The 16,294-nt window shown below is 40.1% G+C and overlaps 3 protein-coding genes across 10 annotated transcripts; all 3 read left to right on the top strand.

The window, feature by feature from the left end:
• Positions 1 to 1,444: 1,444 nt before the first annotated feature.
• Positions 1,445 to 2,399, top strand: LOC147789098 (uncharacterized). Its single transcript, XM_087118497.1, has 2 exons — positions 1,445 to 1,666; positions 1,752 to 2,399. The coding sequence occupies exons 1-2, from the start codon at positions 1,445 to 1,447 to the stop codon at positions 2,226 to 2,228; spliced, it is 699 nt and encodes a 232-aa protein (XP_086974623.1). The 3' UTR covers positions 2,229 to 2,399.
• A 314-nt stretch (positions 2,400 to 2,713) lies between these two features.
• Positions 2,714 to 10,542, top strand: LOC111777045 (G-type lectin S-receptor-like serine/threonine-protein kinase At4g03230). Of its 8 annotated transcripts, none has more exons than XM_087118652.1 (13): positions 2,714 to 2,840; positions 2,932 to 2,998; positions 3,266 to 3,358; positions 4,670 to 4,717; positions 4,803 to 4,891; positions 6,359 to 7,797; positions 7,916 to 8,392; positions 8,491 to 8,634; positions 8,722 to 8,939; positions 9,004 to 9,214; positions 9,292 to 9,529; positions 9,613 to 9,763; positions 9,858 to 10,542. In XM_087118652.1, the coding sequence occupies exons 6-13, from the start codon at positions 7,314 to 7,316 to the stop codon at positions 10,191 to 10,193; spliced, it is 2,259 nt and encodes a 752-aa protein (XP_086974778.1). In that variant the 5' UTR covers positions 2,714 to 2,840; positions 2,932 to 2,998; positions 3,266 to 3,358; positions 4,670 to 4,717; positions 4,803 to 4,891; positions 6,359 to 7,313; the 3' UTR covers positions 10,194 to 10,542. The 8 variants fall into 8 exon arrangements, with proteins under 8 accessions (XP_086974778.1, XP_086974779.1, XP_086974780.1 ...); XM_087118653.1 differs by adding an exon at positions 4,330 to 4,542 and having other exon boundaries at positions 4,803 to 7,797; XM_087118654.1 differs by lacking the exon at positions 3,266 to 3,358 and adding an exon at positions 4,330 to 4,542 and having other exon boundaries at positions 4,803 to 7,797.
• A 753-nt stretch (positions 10,543 to 11,295) lies between these two features.
• Positions 11,296 to 16,284, top strand: LOC147789097 (G-type lectin S-receptor-like serine/threonine-protein kinase At4g03230). The gene is made up of 8 exons (XM_087118650.1): positions 11,296 to 12,757; positions 12,856 to 13,341; positions 13,550 to 13,693; positions 14,607 to 14,821; positions 14,886 to 15,096; positions 15,174 to 15,411; positions 15,488 to 15,638; positions 15,716 to 16,284. The coding sequence occupies exons 1-8, from the start codon at positions 11,509 to 11,511 to the stop codon at positions 16,031 to 16,033; spliced, it is 3,012 nt and encodes a 1,003-aa protein (XP_086974776.1). The 5' UTR covers positions 11,296 to 11,508; the 3' UTR covers positions 16,034 to 16,284.
• Positions 16,285 to 16,294: the final 10 nt, after the last annotated feature.

Here is a 16,294-nt window from a genome sequence, read left to right as displayed (position 1 = left end):
AGACGTTATATAAGCGAGCAAGAGAGAAATAACAACGTCAGCTAACTTAGGGTATGAGCATTTGTTTATAATTAAGGAATACTATCTTCATTAGTTTGAGTTTTTTTGGGGAGTACAAAGGAAAGTCATGAGAGTTTATGCTCAAAGTGGACAATATCATAGAGAGTAGTGTTTATCTAACTTGATATGAGAGTCGTGCCCTAAATTTAGCCATGACAATAGAATTTTCAAAAGGTCGAATAAAGGACTCCAAAAGAAAAAGGAGTTGAGGCTCCTCGAAGGCATAGTAAAAACTGACTAAGACTCCAAAAGAAAAAGGAGTCGAGCCTCAATTCAGGGGAGACGTAATTTGTTCGAGGGGAGGTGTTGAATGAAAGTTTCACAGCTAACTTAAGAAATGATCATGGGCTTATAATCAAGGAATACTATCTCCATTGGTTTGAGGTCTTTTGGGGTAGCCGGAAGCAAAGCCATGAGAGCTTATGCTCAAAATGGATAATATCACATCATTGTGGAGAGTCGTGTTCATCTAACAGTCTTAACCAACTCCAGCGAGTTTTAGAGTGTTGGGTTCATCCGGCGAGGTATCAAGCCGGCAGCTTGATTTCAAATTGCGCCTAGTTTCTATCAAGCTGCCGGCTTATTCGGTAAAAACATTCAGACTTTTGTTGTGTTGCTTCTTCTGGTTTCATTGATTATGCCGATCAACTTTTGTTGTGTTGCTTCTTCTGGTTTCATTGATTATGCCGATCACCTCGATGGCCATACAAATCAACGCTTTCATCTCTTTATACAGCCTTGGTTGCTCTGTTTCCGACCCGCCATTGACATGGGAACCGTCCTCGATGTTAGACGAACACGACTCTCCACAATGGTATGATATTGTCCACTTTGAGCATAAGCTCTCATGGCTTTGCTTTGGGCTTCCCCAAAAGGCCTCATACCAATGGAGTTAGTATTCCTCACTTATAAACCCATGATCATTCCCTAAATTAGTCGATGTGGGACTTCCATCATCCAACACCTCCCCTCGAACAAAGTGCGCCTCCCCTTAATCGAGGCTCGACTCCTTTGGAGTCTTAGTCATTTTTGACTGCCTTCGAGGAGGGGCTTGGCTCCTTTTCTTTAGGAGTTCTTTGTTCGATATTTGAGGATTTGAGTAGTCATTTTTGACTGCCTTCGAGGAGGGGCTTGGCTCCTTTTCTTTAGGAGTTCTTTGTTCGATATTTGAGGATTTGAGGATTTACCAATTTATTGGCACGACTAAGTTTAGGGCATGGCTCTGATACCATGTTAGACGAACACGACTCTCCACAATGGTATGATATTGTCCACTTTGAGCATAAGCTCTCATGGCTTTGCTTTGGGCTTCCCCAAAAGGCCTCATACCAATGGAGTTAGTATTCCTCACTTATAAACCCATGATCATTCCCTAAATTAGTCGATGTGGGACTTCCATCATCCAACACTCGAAACAAAACCCACCACCACTTTGGCGGCCTATCTTGACCTTGAAGATGACGAAACAACAACTTCTAAAATCGACCCATCCTGCCCCAGTTGTCGATGCTCCAGAAATTCCGGCCGAGACTGCTCCACCATTTCTCGCCCACCAAAGCGAAATCTTTCTCGGACGGCCAGAGCCATCGTGTTTGGTACCATTCTGGTCAGTAGTGATTTGGTGTAGTTTAATTGTTTTCAACTTTGTTCGTTCTTTTAGCACGTGGGTCTTTTTTGTTCCTCTGTTTTAGATCAAAAAAGTTCGTGAGAAAAGAAGCAACCACCAACAGAAATCTGCCGGCCGGAAACAATGTTCATCCCTGGATTCCGGAAGTTCTCCGGTAGGCGGAATTTACCAAAAAAACAGAGACAACCAACTAGTGGGAGTGGAGCCATCTGGGTCATCTCAGTCTTTTCCAATTTCAATATCTAAACCCAAAATTTCGGAAAAGAAAGCCAGTGGGAGTGGAACCATCGGTGCGAGGCAGGGGAGTTGCTATGCATTCAATTCCGGCGTTGGTTTGCTATTAGTGAGTTTCGGAGTGACAGTGATGCAGGGGAGAGTGATTGCCATCTTAATCACATCAATTTGGGTTTACTTTTTTGCTTGGATGCACATGGAGGATCGCTGGCTGAGGAAGAAACCGACAGAATTTGCAGAAACAGAGGTGAGGGACACTCTGAGGAGTGGCTGTCGGAACACAATCGGACCTCTGTTTCGTGTTTAATGGAAACTCTCCATTGTCTTCCAAAAGGGCTGTCTTTTCTGTTCCTTTGCACTTAAGAATGTGTTTTAAAGTTTATGTTCAAACCCGACATTATCATTCAATTGTAGAGAGTCGTATTCATTTAACTTGGTATCATAGTCATGTCTTAAATTTAATATTGTGAGCCTCGAACATATAGTGGTTAAAACTCCAAACAAAAAGGAGCTTCGATGAAGGGAAGACGTACTTTGTTAGAGGAGAGATGCTGGATGAAAGTCCCACGTCCATTAATTTAGAGAATGATCATCAGTTTATAATCAACAAATACAATCTCCGTTACATCAATTTTAGAGTTTATGCTCATTAAATTTTCCAATTTTACAAGAATAAATAAATAAAACTCGTGGGCCAATAGAAAGCTTACGACCCAACAAAAAGCCCAATCCGGATGTGGTTATTCGAGGCTCATTTCCAAAGTTCTTCACAAACTGCGCGCGAGCGTGCTCTGCATTTGGAAGCCGGTAGGTGTAACGATGACTACCAAGCTGCTTCCCCGGCGTAAGCTTTCAAGGATACTAATGTTGCCGTGTTCGTCTTCGTCTTCGTCTTCGTCTTCGTCTTCTTCCTCTTTCAGTAAGTGTTCATATCTTCTAGAAGCTTGAACACCTCTCTTTAACGTCTCTGATAATGTTCATCAATTGCATCCTTCGTCTTTATCTCGAAGCTTCTGCTCCTGCCCTCTGGATTTTCATCGGCGATGATTCTCGAGGCCCTGCCACCATTGATTATAGGTAATTTTCTTTTAATCTTCACTCAATCACGAACCTCCATGCTATATTCTCACTTCCATAATAAATTATCAGTGACTTTACTTTTTTACTTCTAGTAAAGGCGTGATACCAATAGAAATAGTGTTCTTACTTATAAACTTATGATCTTCCTCATAAATAGAAATAGTGTTTCTTACCCATAAACCTTTGATCTTCTTCCTCTTGATCAATAGAAATAGTGTTTCTTACTTATTTACTTATAAACCTTTGATGTTTCTCTTAAATCAGGGAATGTGGACTAGTCTCTTAATAATGGTTTTTAACCTTGTGGGAAGAGAAACTATGCGCGAGATTCGAAATCTTGAAAAGAAACGGAAGTTTGTAAGTTCCAGCCTCTCTCTCTCTGATTTTATTTTATTTTTGCAATTTTGAAGCATTTTCAAATTTCTGATTGTTGTTTGTCTACTTGATTTGCAAATTCTTTGTCCACTGTCTCCCATTGTTTTCTCTCATCTGATGTTAGACGACACCAAAAATGGCTTAGTGTTTTCATTCAACAAAGTGTTGTGGAAGTCTTGTCTGTTGGGAAAAACCTCCCACTTATATTGCAGAAATAAGCAACACAAGAATTTGCATGAGAACTCCAAAGCATTTTAACTAGGACAATTCGAAACTAAAGCCACAGGCTCATTTTATAGTACTTGGAGCCCATTACAGCCTTGAACCTTTCTGATATGGTGTTGCTATTCTTCTAATATTTTACCAAAACCCTACATTACCACCACCACTCCACTACCATCCACCGCCAAACTTTCAGTTGAAAACAAAGAGTCTGAATTCGTTCCTGTCTCACTGTCTCAATTAACATATATTGTCCTTTTATCCTATTTAGGTCTATTTGAGAGCAATTTTAAAATGTGTCTGTTAGGGAGATGTTTCCACACCCTTATATAAAGATGCTTTGTTCCCCTCTCCAACCGCTGTTAGCTGATATTGTCCTCTTTGGATTTTTCCTTCAAGGGCTTCCTCTCAAGGTTTTAAAACGCGTCTTTCAGGGAGAGATTTCCACATCCTTATATAAGGAATGCTTTGTTCCCCTTTTCAACCGCTACTAACAGCCCCTCAAGGTTTTAAAACGTGTCTGATAGGGAGAGGTTTCCACACCCTTATAAGGATGCTTCGTTCCCCTCTCCAACTGCCGTTAGCTGATATTGTCCTCTTTGGATTTTTCCTTCAAGGGCTTCCTCTTAAGGTTTTAAAACGCGTCTGTCAGGGAGAGGTTTCTACACCCTTATATAAGGAATGCTTTGTTTCCCTTTCCAACCGCTGCTAACAGAAATTATCCTCTTTAGGTTTTTTCTTCGAGGGCTTCTCCTCAAGGTTTTAAAATGCGTTTGTTAGGGAGAGATTTCCACACTTTTATAAGGAATGTTTCGTTTCCCTCTCCAACCGGAGAGATTTCCACACTCTTATAAGAAATGTTTCGTTTCCCTCTCCAACCGAAGTAAGATCTCACCCATAGTTAAGCTGATTTCACAATGTAGGGACTGCAAGAGCAATTAGAGGTAATTTTGTATCGTTGAAGTTAGATTGTATCTTATAAGCCAAAGGTAACCAATTGCTTATATTATTCGTATACATATTTCTGAATTGCTGTTAAATTTTTGTGAACTTTATTTCAATGCTTGCCAGGAATATGGTGATAATCTCCGAATTAGTGGCTTTAACGTGGACTATGGGGTGAGGATAACTAAACAGGTCTTAAATTGTTAAATTCATTTCACAAGGATAGATGTTCAAATTCATCCGATTTTCATTACGCAAGGTAATGACCTTAAGGCTTGGGGATCTTGGCACTTACGTCTTGAACAAACAAACGCCAAACAGACAAATTTGGCTATCTTCCCCTTTGAGGTATGAATTATGCTTCACATTAAATAGAATCTACAATGTTTATCCTTTCCATTTGTATCAAAGATAATTTTAGGCCTTGTCCCTGTTTCCATTTCATGACAAAGTTCCATTGATACATGCATGTGTGGTGTCACAATCATACTTCTCTTGATAATCAAATTTGGCGATTGTATGACACTCACTCTCAGCACAGAGTGAGTCAAGCCAACTTAGAATTGTGTCGCCTACGGCTGAGTAACGTATGCTCAAGCCTCTACCCCGTTTTGAAAAACGAGGTAGAGAGATTTTGAAAGCAAGATTGAGAGAGAGATGAAAACAATGTTATATGACTACAAACAAAAGACAACACAAGAGCTTAAATAACATAATTTTCTAGGTAGGGAGAATTTGACAATTAGTCGCATCCCCTATTGTACATTTTGAGGCAATTCAAGTCTAGTAGGCCACGACGTGACTTTGCAGAACGGTCATACAAAATCTAGGTGGGAGGAATTGACGACTGGTCGCATCCCTTTATAGTACATTCTAGAGTATTTCATGTCTACTAGGCGTAGACATGATTTGCCAAACGATCATAAACTTACAAAATACAATAAAGAAACTATACATCATGAAAGTAGTAAAGGAAAGTAATAAAGTGATACAAGCTAAGGATTTTGGCATGTCACTGACATATGGCCATGGGCAACACGCCTTAAAAAAGTATGACCGTGAAATGTATCCCCAAGATTAACTTATATTAAAGCAGAAAAGAATGGATGAGACTACTTGATTTTGGTCCTGGGAGAAAGAAAACCTCAAACATAGTGGTTGGTTATTTATGTACTAAGACGATGTCGTACCCAGAGCGCCATCTTGGACGCAAAAATTTCAAGACAATGATTTCATCTATTTGGGAAGCACAATCTGCTTAACTCTTTGGTCCAAAGTAGAAATAAAATTAGAAAAGCTTAATGAACTTGAGACATCAATTACAGCAGCAACGTCCAGGACACTTCCAAGCATTATCAGCTGGAATGCAGAGATTGACTTGGCTAGTCGTCCGTCGACGACAAGCTTGTCAATCAATTTAATGATGCATGAATGCGGTAAATGTGGGGTGGCCTACGTTGAGGTTGATGCTGCCATAGGAGAAATACTTGTTCATGTGGGGTGGCCTAGGTTGAGCCAACCTAAACAAACTTGGTCAAACAAAACAACAAATACTTTTTTTTTTTTACTACATTTTCCAAATTTAATTTACAAAAATAACATACTTGTCGAAAATCCTTAAACTTCTTTTAATTATTGTAACTTTCACATTTTATGACTATAATTGGTCGGTAGGTAAATGTAACCTAATAATAAATAAAAAATCTTAAAATATATTAATAAAAGACGGTAATATAATCCCACTAAATTGTGAAAGTCATCTTATATTGTATGATTGAGCAGGAAGCCTATTAAAGTAAACTAGGTCCATTGTAGGCTATCTTGGAGAATGTTTACAACCCCCAATAATAGCGATTTAAGAGGTAAGAACTTTAGTTGAAAATGAAATCTGTCTGAAACTAAATGTATGAGAGCAGCTTCAGATGGTCCATAACAATGGTACAAGAATGATTCGAGTACCATAACGCAAACTAACAATAAATTAGTCATTTGGGAAACATTTGGTGGAGGTTGGTACTCAAATCGTCTCTGATGGGAAACAAGAAGGCGGAGGTTAGTCTTTTGAATGTACTCCTCTTGTTTTTACTAATATTTTCATCCGCCGGAGACACTGCCGTTGTATTAAAAGACAGAGATGGAGATTCCATTGTTTCCGAGGGAGGAAGATTTGAACTTGGTTTTTTCACTCCTCACGGAAGATCAGACGCTAGAAGATACGTCGGAATACGGTACTACGGCTTAGAACCGGAGGTGGTTGTATGGGTTGCCAACAGAAACCAACCACTGTCCGACAGAAATGGAACTTTCGCCATGGTCGGTGGGAATCTCAAGATATTGGATTCCAACAGCACTTGGTTATGGTCCGCCCTCCAGTTCCCTTCTAATCTAGGTACACAACAATGGAGCTGATGGATTCTGGGAATTTAGTTCTCAAGGAATTAGGCGTCAATGGCACAACTCTGTGGCAAAGCTTCCAAAATCCAACCGATACATTTCTTCCGGGCATGAACATGACCGACGACTTGAAGTTGACTTCTTGGAAAGCTTCAGACGACCCCTCGCCTGGGAGTTTCAGGTTTCTCAAGGATACGGGTGGCCGGTTCATTATCGAGAAACATGGTTCGCAGTATTGGGTCAGCAAGGAACTATGGCAAAATTTCTCAACCGAGACTGATGGAATGATTGCGGAAGTAATAGTTTCTGTCACTAAATACTGTCGGTGGCTGGAAGGACACCGACTATACAAGAGCAGTTATGGATTTCAGTGGGAATGTACAGTACCTTGCTAGAAACAGAACGACTGGGGAATGGGATGTCATCTGGTCGGAGCCGAGAAACAAATGTAATGTCGTATCAGCTTGTGGGACCTTTGCTAGCTGTCGGAGTGACACTAAACATACTTGCAGGTGCTTGCCTGGGTTTGAGCCCGCGTCCAAGGATGAATGGGGTTCTGGTGATTACTCGCATGGGTTGCAAGAGAAAGTCAGAAATTTGCATCAAGGAAGTGGTTGAAGCTCGAGAGTTTTTTAAATTAAATATGAAGATGAAAAGGACGTCGAATATTGTGCAAGTAAATGGTGATGGGGAATGCAAAAGTAAGTGCCTTGAATCTTGTACATGTAAGGCGTATGCTGAAATAGGAATCAGCAGAACCAATATTTTGTGCGCCATTTGGGAAGATGACCTCCAAAGCATTTGGGAATATGCAGATGATGGTGGTGACGTTTACGTCCGTATCAAACGTTCTGACATTGGTATTTTTCATTTTTCAATCCAATTCGTCTATATTTGTTTTGGCCGACTATGAATTACCAAAATCTTCGCCATCTTTGCCTTCTTAGCTACTTTGCCCTGTTTGGCTGTTTTCTACAGAGTATATAACGGCACTCGACTGTGAAATATGTGGAAGCAGTATCGTCCCTTATCCTCTGAGCACAGGTCCCAACTGCGGTGATCCTATGTATGGTCGCTTCGATTGTTTACTTACTTACAGCATGTTCTACTTCCAGGCAGAAGATGATTCTTACGAAGTCACTAACATCGATCCACAATCAAATATTTTTACCATTGCAACAAACGGGTCTATCTGTAGAGGTAATGATAAACATGCAATTCAAAAGCTACTGAAATTAGAAAACTCGTCTACATTCAATGTAAAAAGTGGCTGTGACTCTGAATTCCATGAAATTGATATTCAATGGGAGAAACCATTAGAGCCAATCTGCAATGCACAAAAGGATTGCACGAATTGGCAGAATTCATTATGCAACTCATCAACAGACGGAAAAAACAGGTGCTTGTGCAATTCTTCTTTTAACTGGACTGGTACCGGCTGCCGTGATCTTCCAGGTAAAAATCTAAACCTACAAAGCTTTTTTTTTTTTTTTGTACTTTATCATTAAACTAAGACTCTTTGTTCATAATCATTGCAAACAATGTACTTGTAGAAGATGGTTTGAACCAGCCAGATCCAAAGAAGAGAAATATCAGAGTTGGTATCATCGTCCCAGTGACCATTGCTGGGTTGATTGTTATTTCTTACTTGGTGTTGTATATTTACAATAAAAGAGGGAAGGTAGAAAACACAAAAGGTAACATAAATTTGCACTTCTTTCTTAGTTTTGATGTAATGTGATGTACTGGGTCATCCACCGACTGGTTATTTTTCTTAATACTAGAGGAGCAAACAACAAGTCTTGGGGGACATCTGGTAATGACCCACTTGTACGAAAGTGAGATGCGTATCAGAGACTTCATGGGTTCCGGGATGTTTGGAGAAGATGATAGAAAAGCCATAGAAGTACCCGTTTTCGATTTGGAAACCATACTCAATGCTACAGACAACTTCTCTGAAGCAAACAAAATTGGACGAGGAGGATTTGGGACAGTTTACAAGGTTTGCATAACAGTTTTCCAGCAATTAACTTGGTTTATAAACACTAACAGTTTCTGCATAACAGGGACTTTTTCCAGGAGGACTGGAAATTGCAATAAAAAGACTGTCCCAAGGTTCCGCTCAAGGCTTAGATGAGTTTAAGAATGAAGCGATTCTCATCGCAAAACTTCAGCATCGAAACCTCGTTAGACTTTTGGGCTATTGTGTTGCAGGAGATGAAAAAATTTTGGTCTATGAATATATGCCCAACAAAAGCTTAGATTTTTTTATATTTGGCAAGTCTCTCACCTCTACCTAATTACCTTGATGATTACACTTGAAGCTAAGCTTCCAAACTCCTTCTCTTTGGTAGATCGAACCCTATGTTTGCTGGTGAATTGGGAGATGCGGTTTAATATCATCATTGGCATTGCTCGAGGACTAGTTTATTTGCATGAAGATTCAAGGTTGAGGATTATTCACAGAGATATGAAAACAAGCAATGTTCTGTTGGACGCAGAAATGAATCCTAAAATCTCAGACTTTGGTTTGGCAAGAATCTTTGATGGCAAGCAAACAGAGGCATTCACCAAGAGAGTTGTTGGAACTTAGTAAATTTCCCTTCACCAGTTCAATTAATATCTATCCTTGTAGCCACATTCAAATTGATGTTTAAGTTGTTCGTATATTGCAGCAGCTACATGTCCCCAGAATATACGATGGATGGATCATTCTCAGTGAAATCAGACGTGTTCAGTTTTGGTATAGTTGTGCTGGAGATTGTTAGTGGGATAAGGAACACAGGGTTCTACCAGTCGAAAGAAGCACTGAATCTTCTTGGATATGTTAGAATAAGTCTTCTTCAATCAAGTTGCTTCTATTCAAAACTCCTTTTACCTTAGTTTGAACTGGATGTTTGTTGGGTGGTGGTGTACGCAGGTATGGAAGTTGTGGAGTGGAAAGAGAGCAACGGAAATAGCAGAGGTAGCCATGCGAGAAAGCTACAATCCAAGTGAAGTTGTTAAATGTGTGGCTGTGGGATTGCTGTGTGTACAAGAAGACCCCAACGATCGCCCCACCATGTCAAATGTGGCCTTTATGCTCAGCTCCGGCAGTGATCCTGCTTCTCTTCCAATTCCTAAACAGCCAGCTTTCCTTGATAAGAGATCAACTCCTCCTACTTCTTCTACAACAACCTCTTTGGAGTCTAAGCAAGAAAATGTAAACGATGATTTTAGCTTACCTGAACCCCTCGCTAACCACCTGACCCAGTAGTGATCCTAGTCCTCTTTGCTTTTGGTTTTAACATAGTTATCAATAATTCTTAACAATTCTTCCTCGAACAAAACACACCATAGGAACTCCCTTAAGGTCATCTTCTCGGTGGGACTTCTCCCCAATAATTCTCAATAATCCTCACACCAATTTTCTCTTCGAACAAAGCATATCATAGAGCCTCCCTTGAGGCTTCCTTCTCTGTGGACTATTCTCAATAATTCTCAATAATTGTCCCCTTGAACAAAGTATATCATTTGTTTGACACTTCAGTCACTTTTGACTACACTTTGAGATTCACAATTTCTTTGTTCAACATTTGAGAATTTTATTGACATGATTAAATGAAGGGAATGACTCTGATACCATGTTAAAAGTTACAATTATTCATTATATTATGATATTGTTCACTCTGAACATAAACCCTTATGGTTTTGCTCTTGGTTTCCCCAAAATGCTTTATACGAATAGAGATATTATTTCTTACTTGAAAATCCTTGATATTCCTATTAATTAGCTAACGTGTTACTACTTCTCTCAATAATTCTCAACATTTTATATATATATATATATATATATATATATATATATATATATATATATATATATAAACAATATACCTAATATTTATATTTGTCTAAGTCAAATTCTGATGGTTGCGGCAGAAGGTTCTGGTAAGTTTGGCCGGTGCTGGCATAAGTAATAACTCATACTATTGCTAAAGCTTTCCATTTAAGGTTTTTTACAAAGCTTTCTATTTAAGGTTTTTTACTCCGATTATTGTTATTCAAGCAGTATTACAGAGAGTCTTTCCTTTTGTCCTTGTGGTCAAGGGTTTGAAGAAGGGCTTGCTAGCTAGGAAAGTCAAGTCAAGGAGGAAGGCGATGTACTATTGGGTAAGTAGCGGTTGTAGTCTCGTCTTTCTTGTAGCTTTGGAGATTTTTTTATGCTAGCAATAACCAATAATTGTATACATAATATGATAACGATTTGTCTAAATAATTAAAATATATTTTGTATATAAAAAAAAATAGTCACCTACCATCAAAATCAACATCATTGATATAAAGAAAGTTACCACATGCCTCTTGTTTGGTGACTTTAGCTGATTTTTTTGTACAAGTATACGGTGGCTATGCGAGTCTGCACCGAACGACAAAGATATATGGTATTACCGTTTAATTTTCAATAAGAAAAGACATGGACTTTGATCAGTTCAATATGTGAAGCTAAGCAGCTGATGGAAGGAGAAGATGCTATTAAGTGCTCTGTTCTGTAATGGAAAATGAGAGGACTTAATGTTCTGTAATGGAAAATGAGAGGAGTAGCAGCCATGATCTTCAAATTATGCATCTTGTTCTTATTATTACTTCCATCCTCCGCAGATAATTTCAATATATTAAGAGACAGTAATGAAGATTCTCAAGTCTCTGATGGAGGAAGATTTGAACTTGGATTCTTCACACCAGAGGGAGCCTCAGAAGCCACAAGATACGTTGGTATATGGTTTCATAATTCCAAACCGCGGATCGTTGTGTGGGTTGCTAACAGAGACCAACCACTGTCCGACAAGAATGGAGTTTTTGCTATCAAAGATGGCAATCTCGAGGTATTGGCATCAAACGGCACTTCTTTATGGTCCACCGCCCTCGAGAAACCTCCCAATTCAACAATGGAGCTGATGGCTTCTGGGAATTTAGTTCTCAAGGAATTAGGCGTCAATGGCACAACTCTGTGGCAAAGCTTCCAAAATCCAACCGATACATTTCTTCCGGGCATGAACATGACCGACGACTTGAAGTTGACTTCTTGGAAAGCTTCAGACGACCCCTCGCCTGGGAATTTTACGTTTCTCAAGGATATAAAAGGCCGCTTCGTCATCGAGAAAAGTGGTTCGCAGTATTGGGTCGGCAAGGAACTATGGCAAAATTTCTCAACCGAGACTGATGGAAATATTGCTGAAGCCATGGACTTATTGTCAAAGATTAGTGTCAGTGATTTGAAGGCCACCAACTACACCGTTCGTTTTCAAAATCAAGACTTGGATTACAACTACACAAGAGCAGTTATGGATTTCAGTGGGAAGGTACAGTTCCTTGCTAGAAACAGAACGACTGGGGAATGGGATGTCATCTGGTCGGAGCCGAGAAACAAATGTGATGTCGTATCAGCTTGTGGGACCTTCGCTAGCTGTCGGAGTGACACTAAACATACTTGCAGGTGCTTGCCTGGGTTTGAGCCCACGTCCAAGGATGAATGGGGTTCTGGTGATTACTCACATGGGTGCAAGAGAAAATCAGAAATTTGCATCAAAGAAGTGGTTGAAACTCGAGAGTTTTTGAAATTAAATATGAAGGTGAAAAGATCGTCTAATATTGTGAAAGTAAATATTGGGGAATGCTTAAGGAAGTGCCTTGAATCTTGTACATGTGAGGCGTATGCTGAAATAGAAGACAGCAGAGCCGAATTTGTGTGCATCATTTGGGAGGATGACCTCGAAAACATTTGGGAATATGCAGATGGTGGTGGCGACGTTCACATTCGTATCAAACGTTCTGACATTGGTATTTTCACTCCCAATTCATCTATGTTTAGTCTTATCCAACTATGAACTACAAGAATCTTTCTAATCTACTTTGCTCTGTTTCTATGTTTCCTTTAGAATTGACAGAGCTCGATTGTGAACCATGTGGCAGCAACATCGTGCCTTATCCTTTGAGTCTGAGCACAGAATTCGACTGCGGTGTTCCTCTATATCGTAACTTTAGCTGCAACACTTCCGCTGGTCAGGTCCTCTTTCACACGGCACATGATGACTACAACGTCACCAACATGAACCCACAACTAAGAACTTTTACCATTGCAACAAACGGGTCTATCTGCAGAGGAAATGATATAGATGCAATTCAAAAGCTTCTGAAACTGGATCGCTCGTCTACATTCAAAGTAAGCAGCGGTTGTGACTCTGAATTCAATGAAATTGATATTCAATGGGAGAAACCACTAGAACCAATCTGCAATTCGCCAAGAGGTTGCACCAAATGGCTGAATTCAACATGCAAATCAACAACAGATGGAACAAATACAAATAGATGCTTGTGCAATCCTCCTTTAGAGTGGACTGGCATGGGATGCCTTAAACCAACAGGTAATTCAATGCATAAATTCAAATCAACTGCAGATAGGAGTGCCATCAGGTTGTTATTAGTATATGATTGAGGCTACATTGGTAGTCGTTGAAGCATTGACATAACTAAATAGAGTATACTCTGAGTTCAAGCTTTTGGTTTCAAAACAAAGCTTCTTATTAAACTGAGAGGAATTGTCCCTGAATATTGCAATTAATGTTCCTGTAGAGAATGGTTTGAATCAGCCACGAGGAAAGCAGAGAAATATCAGAGTTGGCATCATTGTCCCAGTGACTATTGCTGGGTTGATTGTTCTTTCCTGCTGGGTTCTGTATATTTACTACAAAAGAAGGAAGGTACAAGATAAAAAAGGTAACAAATTTGAACCTTGTTTTTTAGAAAGTTTGATGGGAAGTGATGTTGTGAGATCCCACGTCGGTTGGAGAGAGGAATGAAGAATTGTTTATAAGGGTGTGGAAACCTCTCTCTAGCAAACGCATTTTAAAACGTTGAGGAGAAGCCCAGAAAGGAAAGCCCAAAGAGGACAATATATGCTAGCGGTGGACTTGGACTCTTACAAATGGTATCAGAGCCAGACACCGAGCAATGTGCCAGCAAGGACGTTGGGCTCCTTAGGGAGTGGATTGTGAGATCCCACATCGGTTGCAAAGGAAAACGAAGCATGACTTATAAGGGTGTGGAAACTTCTCCCTAGCACACACATTTTAAAACCTTGAGGGGAAGGCCAGAAGGGAAAGTCCAAAGAGGACAATATATGCTAGCGGGGGACTTGGACGGTTACAAATGGTATCATAGCCAGACATCGGGCAGTGTGCCAGTGAGGACACTGTGCTCCTAAGGGGGTGGATTGTGAGATCCCACATCAGTTGAAAAGGAGAACGAAGCATTGCTTATAAGGGTGTGAAACCCTCTCCCTAGCAGACACGTTTTAAAACCTTGAGGGGAAGCCCAAAGAGGACAATATATACTAGTGGTGGACTTGGACGCTTACAAATGGTATCAGAGCCAAACACCAAGCGGTGTGCCAGCGAGGATGCTGGGCTCCCAAGGGAGTGGCTTGTGAGATCCCACATTGGTTGGAGAGGGGAACAAAGCATTGCTTATAAGGGTGTGGAAACCTCTCCTTAGTAAACGCGTTTTAAAACTTTGAAAGGAAACCCAGAAGGAAAAATCCAAAACCCAAAGAGGACAATATCTGCTAGTGGTGGGCTTGAGCGGTTACCGATGTACTGAGTAAGTCGACTGTTTTTTCTTTTATACACAGAGCAAATAGGAAGCTTTTGGAGAAATCAGGAAGCTACTCACCTGTACGAAAGTGAGAAGCGTATCAGAGACTTCATGGGTTCCGGGATGTTTGGAGAAGATGATAGAAAAGCCATAGAAGTACCCATTTTTTATTTGGAAACCATACTCAATGCTACAGACAACTTCTCTGAAGCAAACAAAATTGGACAAGGAGGATTTGGGACAGTTTACAAGGTTTGCATAAAAGCTCTCAACAGTTATCTTGGTTTATAAACAACTAACAGTTCATGTATATCAGGGACTTTTCCCAGGAGGACTGGAAGTTGCAATAAAGAGACTGTCGCAGGGTTCAGCTCAAGGCATGGATGAGTTCAAGAATGAGGCGATTCTCATCGCAAAACTTCAGCATCGAAATCTCGTCCGACTTTTAGGCTATTGTGTTGCAGGAGAAGAAAAACTATTGATCTATGAATATATGCCCAACAAAAGCTTAGACTTCTTTATATTTGGCAAGTTTCTCACCTCTACCTTACCTTGATAATTAAAGTAAAAGTTCTGATCTTGACATTTTCTTCTCTATTGGTAGATCGAACGCAATGTTTATTGATGAACTGGGAGATGCGTTTTAATATCATCATGGGCATTGCTCGAGGACTAGTTTATTTGCATGAAGATTCAAGGTTGAGGATTATCCACAGAGATATGAAAACAAGCAATATTCTGTTGGATGCAGAAATGAATCCTAAAATCTCAGACTTTGGTTTAGCAAGAATCTTTGATGGCAATCAAATAGAGGGAATCACCAACAGAGTTGTTGGAACCTTGTATGTAAATCTCTATCCTTGTACTCATATTCAAATCTCTATTCAAGTTGTGAATTGTTCTTGTTGGATATTGCAGCGGGTACATGCCACCAGAATATGCATTGGATGGATCATTCTCAGTGAAATCAGACGTGTTCAGTTTTGGTATAGTTGTGTTGGAGATTGTTAGTGGGAGAAAGAACACAGGGTTCTACCAGTCCAAAGAAGCACTGAACCTTCTTGGATATGTAAGAACAATTCTTCTTCAACAAAGTTGGTTCTTACCTAAACTCCTTTTACTTTAGTTTGAACTGGGTGTACGCAGGTATGGAAGTTGTGGAGAGAACACAGAGCAATGGAGATCGTCGAGGCGACGGTGCGAGAAAGGTGCAGTCCAAGTGAAGCTGTTAAATGTGTGGCTGTGGGGTTGCTGTGTGTGCAAGAAGACCCTAAGGATCGCCCCACCATGTCAAATGCAGTGTTTATGCTGAGCTCTGGCAGTGATCCTGCTTCTCTTCCAAATCCTAAGCAGCCGGCTTTCCTTGATAAGAGGTCCACTCCTTCTACTTCTTATGCCACCTCTTCTTCTGAGTTTAGGCAAGAAATTGCAAGTAATGATTATAGCTTACTTGAGCCTCGCTAAGCATGTGTCATTGATTTATTCTGAGATTAAGGGAAGTTCCTTGAACACTTTACCTGTGTCCATGTAAAAATATGAAGACTAAAAGAGATTGTTATGAGAAGAAAATGCAGGCACCTTAAACACGGTGAGAACAAGTCTTTGGCACTGCCGTCTTCAAAAGTCAATATCAATCAATGTTTCCATAAATACCAATAAATGATTCTTCAAGCCCACATAACACTTTCCCTAGTTTTGCCCCCTCTTGACTCTGTCTTGGGTTTG

Source organism: Cucurbita pepo, chromosome 16 (genome assembly GCF_057944985.1).
Source record: "Cucurbita pepo subsp. pepo isolate OVF chromosome 16, ASM5794498v1, whole genome shotgun sequence".
NCBI classification, from domain to species: Eukaryota; Viridiplantae; Streptophyta; class Magnoliopsida; order Cucurbitales; family Cucurbitaceae; genus Cucurbita; species Cucurbita pepo.
The sequence above is the reverse complement of the archived record's forward strand: the minus strand, read 5'-3'. Positions and strand labels throughout refer to the sequence as shown.